Raw genomic sequence first — 15,154 nt, 5'->3', positions numbered from 1 at the left:
TGTGCCCTGGAAAACGACGCCCCTCTCACCACCGCTGAGTGCCACTGCCGGGTCTGTAGGGTCGAAGCAGCGCAAGACGGGGGAGCAGGCTGCACTCGGGTTGCGCAGCGCGGGGCGGCTGAGGAGGGCGCGTTTCTCGGTTTCGTGGCGGGGGTCCGGGTCGCTGGCGGAGAGTCGGAGCTAGACGTGGTCTCAATTGAGGGATGTGGTAAGCAAGTAGAGATCATCAATCGCGTGCGCCTTTGTCGAGTATTCGAACTTGTCGCTCCCGTCGCCTTCTCGTTGATGTCGCTGGCCGGTAGGGGGCCGAGGTTCGTTCGTATTTGGGGATTAATATTAGCTGGAGGAGTGGGCTGGTTCGAGTGTCTTGGAGCTGGTGCAATCCGTCAATCCATCAATCTATGGCGCCGCCGATGCGCTGCCGGGTGTTACGTTAGGCACTGAGATTAGGTGCTGCTGGGCTGCCTGGTCCCCTACTCGCTAATTTTAGCGCCATCGGCACCACTGAGAGCACGAGTCGAATGAGAACCAAATTTCGGAGCAATTCCGCGCAGATGACGTCACGTGCGTCTTTCTTGAATAAATAATGACAGGTATGCGCACCCAACGGATTGAATCACCATTTGGGGAACATACAAGTATCTTCGGGCACTTGATATTCTCTAGACGTTAACGATTGATAAGGTTAGGGAGAGATCGTACTCGTCGTATCGGTTGTAGCCTCCCTACTCTCTTCACGAATGACAATGAAGCCTTGTGGGCTCGACCCTTTGGGTAAGTTCTGGGGCTCTTCTTGTAACCCCCTGGGCAAGTAAGCACCTATCCTTTGCCTTCTTGAACCAGGACCTATCCCGGGCAGCTACAAAGTCATAGATCACTGCACTATCTCGTCCATGCCCAGATCGGCTTTTGTAATCTTAGTTGAGACAGCTTTCAAGTCTCCAACCGATCTGCATCCAGCTGTTCTTTCCCGTAGTAGATCGAGGGCCAGTCTTACCCTGCGTTGGTTCAAGCTGAGGTCACGATCTGGAGGAGCATAGTCTATCTCGGGGAACCCGTAGTAGATGCGATATCGTTTTCCGCTGCCGGGGTGTTTAAATACACCTGCCGCGCCCCAAGGCAGCCTACCGTCGATACGGAAGTCCTCCAACCACTGCAGGCGGAGCAATGCCAGGTATGGGAAAGTCTTGGTGACGGTTCTATCGGCAGCCGTTGCCCTGTCACTAATCTTCTTCTGGAAGGGGCTGGTATTGAGCAGCTGTCTCCGCTTCCAGAAGATCTTGGCTATTATACAGTCGAGCACAGAGAGCCGTGGGGGCTCATCAGTATCAGTATCAGCATCGGGCTGCCGGGTGGTTTTCTCCAGGATTGATCGAACGCTGTGGACCGAGGTGGCAACATTCGGCGTATCCTGATCGGTCTGGGCCTGGATCATGAGGAGTAGATGAAGGGCCGTCTTCAATATTTCCGGGAGAAACGATAGCCTCTGTATCGCATCATGGAGTTTGTCGCGACAGAAGGGGGCCTCGTCCATGCTGGCGTTGAGCAGAAGGAAGCACGAGGTGATGGGACCAAGCTGGACCGACAGCTTCTCCTGGATCTTCTGTTTTTCGTTATCGCCGCCCCAATACCTGGTTGCGCTGGTCGATGCAGGAGTCTTGGCGGGGAGGATCAGTTTGCGAACGCCGTATGCCTTCCAGCCTCCCCTTGGGATCCATCTTGTTATCCGTGTACAACGACTCTCACTGGCCATGCTTGACGATAGTTTATGGCCCGCCCGATATTGCTCCATATATCGATACCAGTATCGGATATGGGGTTTCAGGATACTTAAGAGAACGAGATTGCCAAAAGACAGTGCCTAGTTAAAATGGCGAATTGCAGTTCCTAAGAGCAAGTCTAAGGCGTGAAACCTCGCTTTCGGGAGAAGACGGACGGCTCTGGGGGCCATCAAACTGGGGATCTCAGAAGCTTCGGTAAAGACTAGGAAAATGCAAGAAAGAACATTAAAGAAGCGTCTGTCACTCTGCGACAGCGGAATGCTTCTCGCAGGCGGATTCCAAGACTCACTCACGCAGAAGAACATACCATCCTCTTACAGTGCCATACTCAACGACCTCCCAACCCTCGCGGGATCCCACCGGCTTCTTCTCGTCCCTAGCGACTCCGGGTACATCACTTGTCGACCTCAGAAGCGATCCCGGGAGTCCTCTTGATACAGATCGGCCTCCGGTTCACGCAGGCGCACCCGCCCTGCCCCACAAGCCGCAGCACCGAGCCCCCGGTCGGCTCTTCCTCGAAGAGGTCGACATACAGGTTGTGGAACGTGCTGAAGTCCTCGAGGAGGTATCGTAGGGAAGCTTTTGCCTCGAGCTCGACCCGAACGACGGGATGCACGTGGAAGCGCAACAGCGGACATGATCTCGAAGCGGGCGTAGAGTCACAAGTCCACAACGCGATTCGAGTAGCCGTAGAAGGTCTTGACGCCTTCCCCAAACACGCTGCTGCCTTGAGTCACGGTGGAGCTGATGTTGAGCAGGACTGCGATGGCCTTGATCTCGTGGATCGTCCGCAACGTGGCCACGACGGCTTTGGCGTAATCGAAAGCCCGCGGCCTTGAGCGCCCAGCAGAGATGACGTTTGAAACAGCATTCGCTGTGGCGACTTTAACGACAGAGTAGTGTCAGTCAAATCGTGTAGAACGAGCCCGTCAAGGTTCTGCAAGTGATTGGCTAGTGGTAGTGATGGGTGTCTTCCATGGAGCGTGGCCAGGGGCCCACGACCACCCCCTCTGGATCAAAGCTCCCGCAACCCCTATCACCTGTCAAGGTTGGCAATTGCAATAACGAGGAATAATATCATACCATGCAACTTGTCGGACATTCGCAACGTGTCCGATGCGATGTATCTTGATGGCGCCCCTAAATTTCCGCGTATTAGGTAATGGAGACGGGCAGGACTCTTGGCGACCACTGCTGCCGTCAACTTGCGAAGGGTCTGTAGCCTTACTTCGGAGTTACAAGATCGACACGAGGGTTCTACGGAGTGAGTGGCCAAGATTGGGAAAACATCGACACAAATACCCAAGAAGAAAGAAAAACTCTAAGGGTGTGATCGGCTCGACTTTACTGCTATGGCAGTAAATTTAGTTGATTTTATTGCCATGTATTGCTGGAAGCACGCCCCGGGCGTTCTAAGCTTATGCTTGCCGCCAAACCCTTTTCGGCACCCAATTTTGGCAGTAAATGCAATGTTTATTTTGTGTAAAATGGGCGACGTACCGTACTAGATATGGGGCTTCGATCCACCGTCCTTTTCCTTATCGAGCCGGCACTTTCCTTAATCCGGCCTCGCTTATGGTAGTAAATTTAATGGTAATAATTTGTTTCTGGAAGTAAATTACTGCCATCGAATTTACTGCCATTACGACGAAGACGTCGGTCGCGACGTGCCTACGAAGAACGAGACGTTCGTTCTGGGCCGCGCGTGTCGTAACTACTTAGAAAATATATTATAAAATTGATCGTTTACGACACGGACTGCCCCGTCGTACCGGTAATGCCGGTGCCGGAGCTTAACGGCAGCTCGTAATGGACGTTGACGTCGCGACGTTAAGGTCGGTGATGGAGGAGGGTATCCGTACGATACTAGTATACGTAACGGAGATAGGAGAGAGTGGGAAAATAGGTGCCTGCCCGAAGCTACCGCCTACCAATTTAGTATAGGACGTGCTTTAACTCGACCCAGCAGTACTTGCACAACAACCCCACAGTGGCATGTACTGAGTTGAATTTACTGCCATGGCAGTAAATTCGAGCCGATCACACCCTAAAGCAATTGTCGTTGCGTGCTAGCATGTCCTTGGTAGGCGAGAAACGCGTGGATGCCCTCTCTGCCGGTTTCTTGCTTCACGAGTCACGATCTGAAGTTCGCACTTTGCTGTAGGGGGAAGGTCCCCTGCGGTGAAACCTGTTACAGGCGCTGGTTTTAGTGGGGGTGGCCCTGGTCGGCCCTGGAAGCTTGGCGGCGGGCTGCGACAGGAATCCGCGTCCGCGGGTAACGAACGATCTCCAGCCAGGAGCAAGTTCCAGTTAACCCCCGAATTGACTATGTAAGTACTAAAGACTGGAACCTCCGGCACTACCTGCTACCACTTTACCTGTTTCATCAGCTTAACCCTCTTCTGCCGGCATAAGAAAAAAAGAAACCTATTAAAATGTTGAGAATATCCTCTCGGTCTCCTCGGTCTAGTCTATAATCTACCATTCAAAAGCCGAAAACCTTCGCACCTTTCTGTTCAACCTCCAACATGGCCGCCCTGAAGTTCCGCGAGGGCACCGAAGCCGATACCGACGCCGTCAGCAACGTCTTCTCCGACTCCTTCTCGGAGGACGGCATCAACCAGAGGGTCTTCCCGTCCACCTCGGCCGGCGCCCGGGCCAGCATCAAGGACTGGCTCGGCGGCGGCCTCAAGGACCCTCGCTCCCGCTACGTCCTGGCCGTCGACGACAGCCAGTCCGGCGACGCCGCCGTCGTCGCCATGGCCAAGTGGGTCGTGCCCTCGGCGGAGGAGCCCCCGAGTGCCGAGGGCGAGGAATGGGCCGCCAAGATGGCCTGGCCCGAGGACGTCGACGGCGCCCTCGGCCGCGAGTTCTTCACCATGCTCGAGCGGAAGCACAGGGAGCACATGGGCGGCCGGCCGCACTGGTACCTCGAGCTGCTCGCCGTGCGCAAGAGCCACCACGGCAAGGGGCTGGGCAAGCACCTCCTGAGCTGGGGCCTCGAGCGCGCCGACCAGGACGGCGTCGAGGCCTACCTCCAGGCGAGCCCGGCGGGCGTGCCGCTGTACCGGAAGTACGGGTTCGAGGATATTGAGACCGTGACCGTCAGCCGCGCAGAAGACTATCCCGAGGTTTTCATGAAACGACAGCCGCAGGCGAACCAGGGCGTGGCATCATCATGAAAATGAGACTGACATCGCATTGACGCCATCAACATGGCGTCAATACGACTGAATTCAACGTAGAACGTCTGTCGCATGCCGCAGACTGGTTCTTTCTCTCCGTCAGAAGAAGGTGGTCAATTGCTTGCCAACAGCCAATCCGTTCATCTTGGCTCGCATCAGAGCGGATCAGGAGACTACGGGAGATTGGCGACCAGGCATGCGCAGTGGGCCAGAGATGCTACCTAAGCAATGCGCCGCTTGCTTGCGTTCCCCCATGCAGCCTTATTTCGGGGTGACTCGTTGTAGGCAAACTACAACAACATCCAGTGCCACCTCAGCGGATTCGGGACCGATCGACTCGAGGAACATCACTCCAGCTTGTGCTCTCCTTTGACCCTGTGTCAACCAAGACGCACGAAACATACCTGAATGCATCCTCTGACGGGTACTGAATAAAACCCATGGAGCCGAAAGGATCATACAACGAGTATCTCCACCTGGGAACCAATCCCAGAGTGTATTCAATACGATGTTCGTTTATCTAGACCTATAAATAGTGCAGTGGAGAGCATATACTATTGTTACTCCTGAGCCCCTGGAAACGTAATACAAGCATCTTCAACTAATAGACTACACAATTGACAAAGTTAGACTTTCAAAACTGCAAACCAACCCCTTTCAACAACTTACACACACGTTGCGTCGAGAAACCAGCAAAAGAACAAATTCCCTAGACCTGCCGAATCCAAGTCACCATGTCGACCTTTATCTCTCTGTTGCTATTCCTTCTCGCTTCAGCGCGAAGCACCTCAGCAGCCGCCCTGCGGTGGCCCAAAAGGGCCATGCCTGAGCAGAAACCCTTGATCGAGACCGTCTACATCACGAAAACAATATGTGACGCGGGTGCCTCGTACTCGTACTTGCCCAGCAGCACCAGCAGCACCACCAGCACCACCAGCACCAGCAGCACCACCAGCACCACCAGCACCACCAGCACCACCAGCACCACCAGCACCACCAGCACCACCAGCACCGCGGCGCTATTATCGGCGCAAGACGCGGACCCCGCGACCATGACACAGCCCCCGGCCCTCCTCACCATCTCCCTGGTCAACTCCCACACCGCCGCCATCTCGACCACCCACAACAGCAACTCGGGCGTGCCGCCGCCCGCCAGCGGCGCCACCCAGCCGGGGACGCTCGCGGCGGGCGCCACGGCGGCCATGGCCGTGCCCACCGACTGGGCCGGCATCATCTCGGTCAACGACGCGCGGTACCCCGTCTCCGACAAGAACAGCCTCATCGAGGCCAACTACCAGAACCGGTCCATCGAGCAATACGCCGTTGCGGATCTCGACGTGAGCTATGTGTAAGTTGGCGCTGTGTGCGGACGAACGGGTGTGGTTACTAACGAGACACGCAGCAACGGCTTCACCTTGCCCATAACCTGTTCGTGTAATGGCCTTGGCGTTACAGGGTGCAACAAAGACCTGTTTTCGCTAGGCTCTTGCCCAGTAAGTACTGACATACACAGTCTATCTACTACCAACCATCAATACCAAGATTGCTATCTTGCATGTGAATTCCCTCCTAACCGTTCTGACCAGGTCCCTACCAAGGACGGGTCCTGTCCCAACCCCCTGCGAGGCGACAAGGACGCCACCGGGCCGGACCCCTTCTTCGGCCCCTGCCAGAACGCGGCGTACACCTTTCCCAGCGACAACCGGGCCAACTCGCAAAACGAGTGCCAGAATGGCCAGGTTGTGTGCTGCGTGGGTACAAGCTGCCCGCCCAGCTACAAGCAGTCGAAAGACTGAGGGATACTAAGGAGTGAGATCTTGGCGAGGATTGGTTCACCGTGTACTCTGAACTCGGGGCATAGGCGAGATAAGGGGATCTTTTGTAATAGTAAGATCACTGCTTGTTTGGGCGGGAGCCGTCGGCCGGGACCATTGATGTATATTTTAGCATTTCGCACCCTGACATCCTACGCTGTTGGCGGCAAAAGTGCTGTTGTTAGTATAGTCAGACATAATGCACGCTGTAGCACTGGCATATATCTACGGTTAGATGGTGTCTTTTGCTTTATTAGAGCTGACCTAGCCCCTGAGCCCCTGAGCCCTGGAAAGCTTGAGTTGGGCGTGGGCCAGCACGTAACAGATTGCCTATTGGTTCTCACACCACGGTGTAGAGGAACTACTCAATAATCATGGTTACCAATTGGTTTCCTCGAGTAGCACCTATCGACTCTCAGTGCAAGCACTTCCTCTTTCTGGAGTGAACAAGATATTGTAAGAGGGAATAATGGGAGTTTCTCGAGTAAACGGTTACTCTTTCCCTTATGAATTACTAGGATAACGTGGAATAATCACTGGGTGAGGAATGAATGAATACGCTGTTATACAGGTAGGGACATGAGTAAGCTATCCAGTCTCTACACCTCCTGCCCCTTGAAACCCTTGTAGTCCTCCACCTTTTCCGCGTAGTGCGCCTTCTCCTGCTCCTCCATGGCGACGTCGGCCGGGATGCGGTCCGGCGTCGAGTTGACGAGGACAATCATGGGACCGAGACAGAGTCCCATTAGAGCGAAGGATACGATACTAGAAGTGAAGTGTCAGCCTACTTGCGCCTCGTATTTAAAAGTCGGGTGGAAAACGTACAATCCGATCAACGGGCTCGTCTGGATCTGCGTGTTCATGCCGTACGAAATGGCCTGCCCAACGGCCTCGAGGCAGCGGAAGGCGGCACCGTTACGGACGTTGGCTGCAAATTCTGTGTCAGAATAGAAACCGATTTGGAGGGACGGGTGTGATGAAATTACTCACCTTGGGCATCCGTAGCAAAGGACGAAAGCAGCCAGTACATGTACGACTGCGACAGGGGCCCCGTCGTCTGCACCAAGAAGTAGGGCAGGAAGGCGGTCGGGTAGAGCGGCTGGTCCCAGTCGATGTGGCCCGGATCGTGTCGGTTGAAGCGGACCTGCATGATGATGGACCAGACGTAGACGCCGGCGTTGAGGATGACGACGGTCCACAGGCCGATCTGCGCCCGGCGCCGCTGGCTGACGCCCTTGAGGTCGAGGATGAAGCCCAGACCGAAGCAGCCCACACTATCGTGCAAAACAGATATTAGCTTCCTTTTAACGTGGCGGAGTGACACCGAATGCATTGACTTATAATGGACTGATGATGGGAATCATCTTTGACCGCAGGGATGCAAGCACTTACATGCAGAAAAAGGGCGAAATCAGCGAAGAAAGAGATCTGGCCCGGGTCGTGAAGTAGATGCCAAGATACGTCGACCAGGTGCCACTGTAGAAGAAAGACCAGAGCGCCCACAGCGCCGAGAGCAGGATGAGGCGGGACGACATGGTAAACCGGATGAGCTTGAACTCCTCGCGCGTCTTGAGCTTCTCCGAGACGAGGATGCGCGTCCCGTCGGACCGGACCACCTTTTCCAGTGGCGAAAGCAGGAAGGCAAATGGCAGACTGCATTGTGAAAATGATTAGCGGGTGGTTACTTCTAGAGTGTCTGTTGGTTGGGCTTGGGCACTTACGCGAGGCACTGGATGATGATGAAGGCGACGTAGGTATCAGGGGTGATCCCCCCACTAGCGCCTTTCTCGTGGTTCTTGGACAGGCTTTACAGAATAACGTGTTGAGTCAGTATGATTTCTAGCTCGCGAACGAACCCCCGGTATAAACTCACTTGATGGCCCCTCCGACCAGCTGCCCGAGGTTCCGCGACACGATCCACAGCGCCAGGTACTTGCCGCGGGCGCCGGTGGGGGCCAGGGACATGATGGCGCCCGACTCGGCGACGTACCAGCAGCCGGTGCCGATGCCGGTGACGAAGCCGCCGAAGATGAGGTACCACTGGTTCCCGAAGGCGCTGTTGCAGTAGTACGAGGACCCGCGGATCGGGAAGGACATGGCGCCGATCACCAGCGCCCACTTGACCCCGAGCTTGTTGACCAGCGGGCCGCCGATCAGGCAGACTGTCAATAGCCACACGGTTAGCCAGCTGTAGACTATGACAGGTGCAGATTAGAGTAACCAGGGGAACTCACCCAATGCCAGCATAGCATAGTTGATGGCGGTGCTGTAGTGACACAACACAGTTAGCTTTGATCCGAAAATCTCCCTACGTCACTCTCTGGGAGTTATAGGGGACGACCCACGCAATGTTGGACGTCTGCGGCGTCGCCAGGCCACCCCCGCCGAGGCCGGCGATGGCGTCCGACATGGCCGGCCCGCAGAAGGCCTGGACGCTGAGCAGCATCATCTGCGTCAAGCTGTGCTTGTAGAAGCGCTTCCACACCGGCACCGTCCGCCGGTACTCGTCCATGTCCAGGGCCTCGACCGTGACGTCCGGGTTGACGGGGTCGACCGGGATGGTGCCCTGCCCGCGGAGGGCATCGTCGTTGCCGCCCGCGTGGGTGTTGGGGGGCGCGGTGTCAAACTTGGACATTTTGGGGTGGATCGCCCTCGGGGGATGATGATGGATTTGGAATAAGACCACACGGAGGGCAAGATGGGATGAGGAGGAAGCAGGGGAGATGAGTGAGGGGTGTTTTCGATATCCACGACGAGAGAGGGCAATGGGACATGATTATATACCCGAGGCATGCCTGTTATCTACATGTTATGTGCTATGTATAAGCCAGCACCACGACAGATGCAGTTCAGATCTGCCCCCAGGAAAGTGGACACCAAGTTTATCTACGGGCCAATCCCTACTATCTGGCGCGAGCCCATCCTCGGAGCTGGGGTAAATGGGGCCTCTTTGCTCCAGGGTGGAGCCGCGATGTTATCATTCGGGGAGCAATAGTATGGCTTAGAACCTACTCTAACTGCAGCCAGCTGACTTTCGGTATCTGCCGCGCTACGTCGTTGGGCACATTGCACTGCTGTAGCATCGGAAGGGAGGGATTGGGGTATGTGGGGAGGTGGAGGCGGTTGCTATCAGATGCAACAAGGAAATGGACTTGGAGATTGTTGTCCGGCTAGAGTCTGGAGTCTAGCGCTCGGTTACGAGATAGGTGGTTTACCGGCCACATGGTAACTAGAGGCTTGACTGCTTCGAGCAATGATAGCAGTCGTGGGGAATGTGAGCGTTGTTGGTTGTCCAGCGCTCCGGTAAACGCCCCGAGGCGGGCGGCAACTGTGGTTAATTCAGAAGGGGTAAGCTCTGAATCTGGAGCAAGTGCCCTGGAAGTTGGCGGGGTCGCGGTAGCGAACATGCACCCGGGCCAAAGTCTAAAACCGTGACGGGGCTATACCGCTTTCGGTAACTGTAACAGTCCAAGGCAATACCGGTAGGAGGCGCGACAACCCCCGGATCTCGTCACGAAGATCAAGTTGGACCAAAGAGAGTCACAAGGCAGGTCTGGGTGCTGATAAACTCAATTGGCATGACACATTTTTCAATCTCTCATCGAGCTAACTGTCAAACCATCTTTCTTCCACCGGCCCGGAATGCGGTTGGATATGTACAAGAAGCGAAAAGGCGAGGCTACTGTAGGTGAGGTCACCGTTCTGAACCTTTGACTTGAAGCGTATTAGCTTCGGGCGCTTCCCGAGGCGTTGCGTCCTTTCAACGACAGGTCTTGGCGGATGCCACCAAGATTTGAGAGAAACACTACAGCCTTTAGATGACATGCCTACTGGAACTCGTATGGCTCAGGACATACTCGACCGCTATCTGATAATCCTGATTTCCACGAGACCAAGATACGTTGTTATCGGGTTGCATCGGTGAATCCCAGTGGCAAGTGGAGCTGGAAGCTCTCGCGCAGAAGCTCGGGTGCCCAGGGTTCCCCGCCAAGATCCACCATCTGCAATCCGCCGGTCCACGGCAGCACTGCAGAATGACCCTTCGAGATAAAACCAATTAGTCAACGCGCATCGCCTACCCCATGGACTGTCTCGGCCCGCTTGCCATTCCCTTTCTTTCCCAGTTTGAGCCATGAACAGACTGTCGTGCCACCCCGATGTCATGGTCTCTTGCGATCTCGCTTCTCTGCTTGGTTCTCGTCCTTAAATACGCCCTTTCCAAGTTGCCCAAGGGTACTCGCCTCAACGGCAACACCAAGCCACCTCGGACGGCTAACTACTGCCACCAACTCTCTCTGTACGAACAAAAGTGCATCCGCATTCACGGCATCAACACCAACACCATGGAGGCGTCGTCGCCAAAGACCACCAAGGTCATCGTCGTGGGCGGCGGGGGCACCATTGGATCGTCCACGGCGCTGCACCTGCTGCGGTCCGGGTACACGGCCTCCAACGTCACCGTCCTGGACACGTACCCCATCCCGTCGGCCCAGTCGGCGGGCCACGACCTAAACAAGATCATGGGGATCCGGATCCGGAACCCGGTCGACCGCCAGCTCAGCCTCGAGGCCCGCGACATGTGGCGCCACGACCCCCTGTTCCAGCCCTATTTCCACAACACGGGGCGGCTTGACTGCGAAGGGTCCAAGGAGGGCATTGCGGCACTCCGCCAGCAGTACCAGGACTTGTTGGATGCCGGCGCCGGCCTCGAGGAGAGCAACGAGTGGCTCGACGACGAGGACGCCATCCTCGCCAAGATGCCGCTGCTGGAGCGCGACCAGATCCAGGGGTGGAAGGCCATCTTCAGCCGGGACGGCGGCTGGCTGGCGGCGGCCAAGGCCATCAACGCCATCGGCGAGGAACTGAAACGACAGGGCGTCCGCTTCGGCTTCGGCGGCGCGGGGGCCTTCAAGCAGCCCCTCTTCGCCCCCGATGACAAGGACCAGTCCACCTGCATCGGCGTCGAGACGGTCGACGGGACCAAGTACCACGCCGACAAGGTCGTCCTGGCCGCGGGCGCCTGGAGCCCCGCGCTGGTGGATCTGGAGGGGCAGTGCTGCTCCAAGTGCTGGGTCTACGCGCACATGCAGCTGACGCCCGAAGAGGCGGCCGAGTACAAGGGGTGCCCCGTCGTCTACAATGGCGACCTCGGCTTCTTCTTCGAGCCCAACGAGCACGGCGTCATCAAGGTGTGCGACGAGTTCCCCGGCTTCACCCGCTTCAAACAGCACCAGCCCTACGGCGCGCCCTCGCCGCAGCGCGTCTCCGTGCCCCGGTCGCACGCCAAGCACCCCACCGACACGTATCCGGACGCCTCCGAGAAGACCATCAAGAAGGCCATTTCCGCCTTCCTGCCGCGCTTCAAGGAGAAGGCGCTCTTCAACCGGGCGATGTGCTGGTGCACCGACACGGGCGACGCGGCGCTGCTCATCTGCGAGCACCCCCGGTGGCGCAACCTCGTGCTCGCGACGGGCGACAGCGGCCACTCCTTCAAGCTCCTGCCCATCATCGGGAGGCACGTCGTCGAGCTGCTGGAGGGACGGTTGGCCGACGACCTGGCCCGGGCGTGGCGGTGGCGGCCCGGCGAGGGGGGCGACCCATTGCAGTCGCGGAGGGCGGCGCCGGCGAAGGATTTGGCGGACATGCCGGGGTGGAATCATGATGATGAGACAGGACAAGCCAAGTTATGATTTAGGACAAAGAGGGAACTCGTAGACAGGCAGAATCTACGTGCCTTATTTGTGTAGGAATAAATATCATCAGATTTTTCGAATGGCCTGCAACCGAAAAGAAATATAAAGATCGTGATCGAGAAACAAAATGCATAAAAACTGGTATTACGATCCTGCATGCTTCCTGGGGACTATAGGACCGTATGTTAGTATAAAGAAAACACCTGATTCTTCATCTTACCCTTCTTTGTGGATTTGGGGACCTGACCATTCATAATCCCGCAGATGTAAGCTTCGCCTATCAAAGTACAATCGATCTTTGATAGCTTAGCTGCGCTTTCTTGCTCTTGAACTCTTCGAAGAATGAATGGCATTTTGGCCCCGTGTAAGACTGTTATCAGGTCTCCCACTTTCGTATCTAGGGGCCCCCATCCAATGTAGCCTTTGTCTGATATCACCGGCCTTGCATTAAAACTATGCGATTTCCCGCTCCTTAGGACAGCCTGGAACGCCTCTTGCAGGGTGTAGTAACCAGGACTTTTGGTACTATAATAGTACTTGTTGAGATGCACCCATAACCCCCACGTGAGCTCGTCTGTTTTGAATTCTAGGATTTGACAATCGTCACATGGGTCGTTGGGTATCTCCACCACCTGCCCCGAGGGCCTTTTCAGAATAGTGCGGAACTCATGGTCAACGTGCTCCTTATACTTCGGCGGGTAGCAGCCACTGCAGAGAGAATAGTAGCTACATGTGGTACAGTCGTATCGCGGCCCGTATAGACCATATCCACACATTGAGCAATTGACAAGATGGAGCGAAAGGTTGTCAGCCACCAGATCCCGCCAGAGTCTCCGGTCATCAAAAGTTCCAGACAGTGCTCCTACATGAGCGACTGTGTCGCAATGAACACCGGATATCTCCAATAACCCAGGTGGATGGAGGGAGACTTGCAAAGTACTTGGTTCACCGGCTGAGAAGCGACCGCGGAACTTGTTGCTCAACATTGCTTCAGACTGGCGTAACACGTGTGTCCAGTCAGGACACCAGGAAGGCAGGCCATTCATGGGAACTTTCCGGTCGCTCATGTCGAACTGAGAGGCACTCATAGATGAAGAGAGGTTCAACTTAGTACCGGCAGGGGTATATTGAATAACCTCGAGCGTCTGGCTTTGTTGTATCATCTTGAAAGTTATGTAGACGAGCCAACTTGCCAAGGGTAGATCGTACCGAATAAAATCGGGTGGCACGTCATTCGCCAACCCAACATAGGCGTAAAACAGGTCGCGGGGGTCTGTAGCGTTGCGGTGGCGGTTGGCGATAACGAGGTCGATAAGACGCTCTTTCTTTCCGGCTCGCAGCTTGCGCCGCGTGTCAAGCAGCTTCTTCATTACGTCCACTGCCTGTCTACAGCCTGGGTGATTGGAAACCTGCGGCTGTTCACAGTAGATCTCCATATCACTGTCTGTAATAGTCTCGTCACCTGCGTGGAAAACCAGACGGGGCCCCAAGGTTGCCTCCTGGAACGTCCATGCGCGGTACCACCAAGCCCCCCGTCCACGCATAAATGCTATGATCTCCAGGATATCACTGTGAAACCCAGAAACCATTCTACCCCGCGGTCTGGAATCCCTCTTCAAGCCATCCTGCCTCAGGGCCACCTGGGTCAAGGCATTCTGCTTCCGGGCATCCTGGGTCAAGGCATTTCGGGCCCGGATATCCTTCAACTGTTGGGGAATTGGGCAGAGACGGTCGGTCTTGATGCCAGAGCGACCTGGACACCTATCGGCGTCTAGCCAAACTAGAACCTGAGAAGCACCGGCGTAAATGGTGTTCATAATGCCGACCTGATGAATACGCTCTTGGTGGTTGGCCTGGTTGATGCAGAGAGCGTCGACCCACAGCACTCGCGTCTCGTCTTGAAATCGCAAAGTTGTGAGAGCATCGTACAGGTTCTTGGTGACGGTACATATCGCGTTATCAAGCTGAATTTTCTTCATGCCATTTCTTTCAGTGCTTCCCCAGACGTACGACAAGGCTTCGTAATCGGGATTGTCTTGGAGGTCGACGATTGTCAGATGGCACGTGATGATTGGGGTCGTATTGCGAGAAGCAAGTTCAAGCAAGCGAATCTGGCGTTTAGATTTATCGATCGGCTTCTGGGAGGCCATGCTGCTAGTGACAAACGCGGGATAAGTTTTGGCTTCTCACTTTGAAGAATGGGTAGCTGATTGCTAAGGCTTTCGCTGACGAGAGGGAGAGAGAGCCTGACATAGAGAGGGGTGTCATGATACAGCACCGAATACCTACAGAAATCTTACTTTCGTGCGGGGTATTGTAACGACGAATAGGGGTTATGATATTAAGCCACCTTAGAGGAGGCTGTGCGCCTCGTGGGATGCCTTGTGACGTAGCCTGCATGTGCCGAGTATTGTAGTTGCTGCCAATAGGCCCAGTTTTGAGAGCCTTCTGTCGATGCTACCATTACTTGCAGATGATGATGACGATCCCGCGGCGGGTGATGGCGGTGGTGGGCGGATCCGTCCGACTGGCCAGCCGAGCGCGCTCTGGAGTTTTACTACACCGCCCCAACTCGACGGAAGGAAAGAAGACCCCTCTTACCCCCAAAGTCCGCCACGTACCCGAGGAGGCCACGATGGGTCCGCTCCTGGAGGCCCCAAGTCTGGCACCGCAATCACCCG

General features: G+C 55.7%; 7 protein-coding genes across 7 annotated transcripts; 3 read left to right on the top strand and 4 right to left on the bottom strand.

Moving 5' to 3' along the window:
• Positions 1-933: 933 nt before the first annotated feature.
• Positions 934-1,753, bottom strand: PG985_013076 (uncharacterized protein; the record flags this gene model as incomplete). The annotated part of the gene is made up of 2 exons (XM_066832842.1): positions 934-960; positions 998-1,753. The coding sequence occupies 2 exons, from the start codon at positions 1,751-1,753 to the stop codon at positions 934-936; spliced, it is 783 nt and encodes a 260-aa protein (XP_066677582.1).
• A 422-nt stretch (positions 1,754-2,175) lies between these two features.
• On the bottom strand, positions 2,176-2,883 carry PG985_013075 (uncharacterized protein; the record flags this gene model as incomplete). Its single annotated transcript, XM_066832841.1, has 3 exons — positions 2,176-2,422; positions 2,445-2,655; positions 2,865-2,883. The coding sequence occupies 3 exons, from the start codon at positions 2,881-2,883 to the stop codon at positions 2,176-2,178; spliced, it is 477 nt and encodes a 158-aa protein (XP_066677581.1).
• A 1,426-nt stretch (positions 2,884-4,309) lies between these two features.
• On the top strand, positions 4,310-4,963 carry PG985_013074 (uncharacterized protein; the record flags this gene model as incomplete). Its single annotated transcript, XM_066832840.1, has 1 exon — positions 4,310-4,963. The coding sequence occupies one exon, from the start codon at positions 4,310-4,312 to the stop codon at positions 4,961-4,963; it is 654 nt and encodes a 217-aa protein (XP_066677580.1).
• A 737-nt stretch (positions 4,964-5,700) lies between these two features.
• PG985_013073 (uncharacterized protein) lies at positions 5,701-6,762 on the top strand (the record flags this gene model as incomplete). Its single annotated transcript, XM_066832839.1, has 3 exons — positions 5,701-6,314; positions 6,369-6,459; positions 6,553-6,762. The coding sequence occupies 3 exons, from the start codon at positions 5,701-5,703 to the stop codon at positions 6,760-6,762; spliced, it is 915 nt and encodes a 304-aa protein (XP_066677579.1).
• A 170-nt stretch (positions 6,763-6,932) lies between these two features.
• PG985_013072 (major facilitator superfamily domain-containing protein) lies at positions 6,933-9,415 on the bottom strand (the record flags this gene model as incomplete). Its single annotated transcript, XM_066832838.1, has 9 exons — positions 6,933-6,937; positions 7,403-7,545; positions 7,606-7,708; positions 7,771-8,054; positions 8,173-8,433; positions 8,502-8,585; positions 8,654-8,942; positions 9,015-9,046; positions 9,126-9,415. 9 exons carry the CDS (start codon positions 9,413-9,415, stop codon positions 6,933-6,935), a joined length of 1,491 nt encoding a protein of 496 aa, XP_066677578.1.
• A 1,522-nt stretch (positions 9,416-10,937) lies between these two features.
• On the top strand, positions 10,938-12,470 carry PG985_013071 (uncharacterized protein; the record flags this gene model as incomplete). The annotated part of the gene is made up of 1 exon (XM_066832837.1): positions 10,938-12,470. One exon carries the CDS (start codon positions 10,938-10,940, stop codon positions 12,468-12,470), a length of 1,533 nt encoding a protein of 510 aa, XP_066677577.1.
• Positions 12,471-12,617: 147 nt separating this feature from the next.
• On the bottom strand, positions 12,618-14,623 carry PG985_013070 (HET-domain-containing protein; the record flags this gene model as incomplete). Its single annotated transcript, XM_066832836.1, has 2 exons — positions 12,618-12,643; positions 12,694-14,623. The coding sequence occupies 2 exons, from the start codon at positions 14,621-14,623 to the stop codon at positions 12,618-12,620; spliced, it is 1,956 nt and encodes a 651-aa protein (XP_066677576.1).
• Positions 14,624-15,154: the final 531 nt, after the last annotated feature.

This window comes from Apiospora marii (assembly GCF_038362585.1).
Source record: "Apiospora marii strain CBS 49790 chromosome Unknown utg000011l_segment0_segment0, whole genome shotgun sequence".
Taxonomy (NCBI): Eukaryota; Fungi; Ascomycota; class Sordariomycetes; order Amphisphaeriales; family Apiosporaceae; genus Apiospora; species Apiospora marii.
This window is presented reverse-complemented; position numbering and strand designations above follow the sequence as displayed.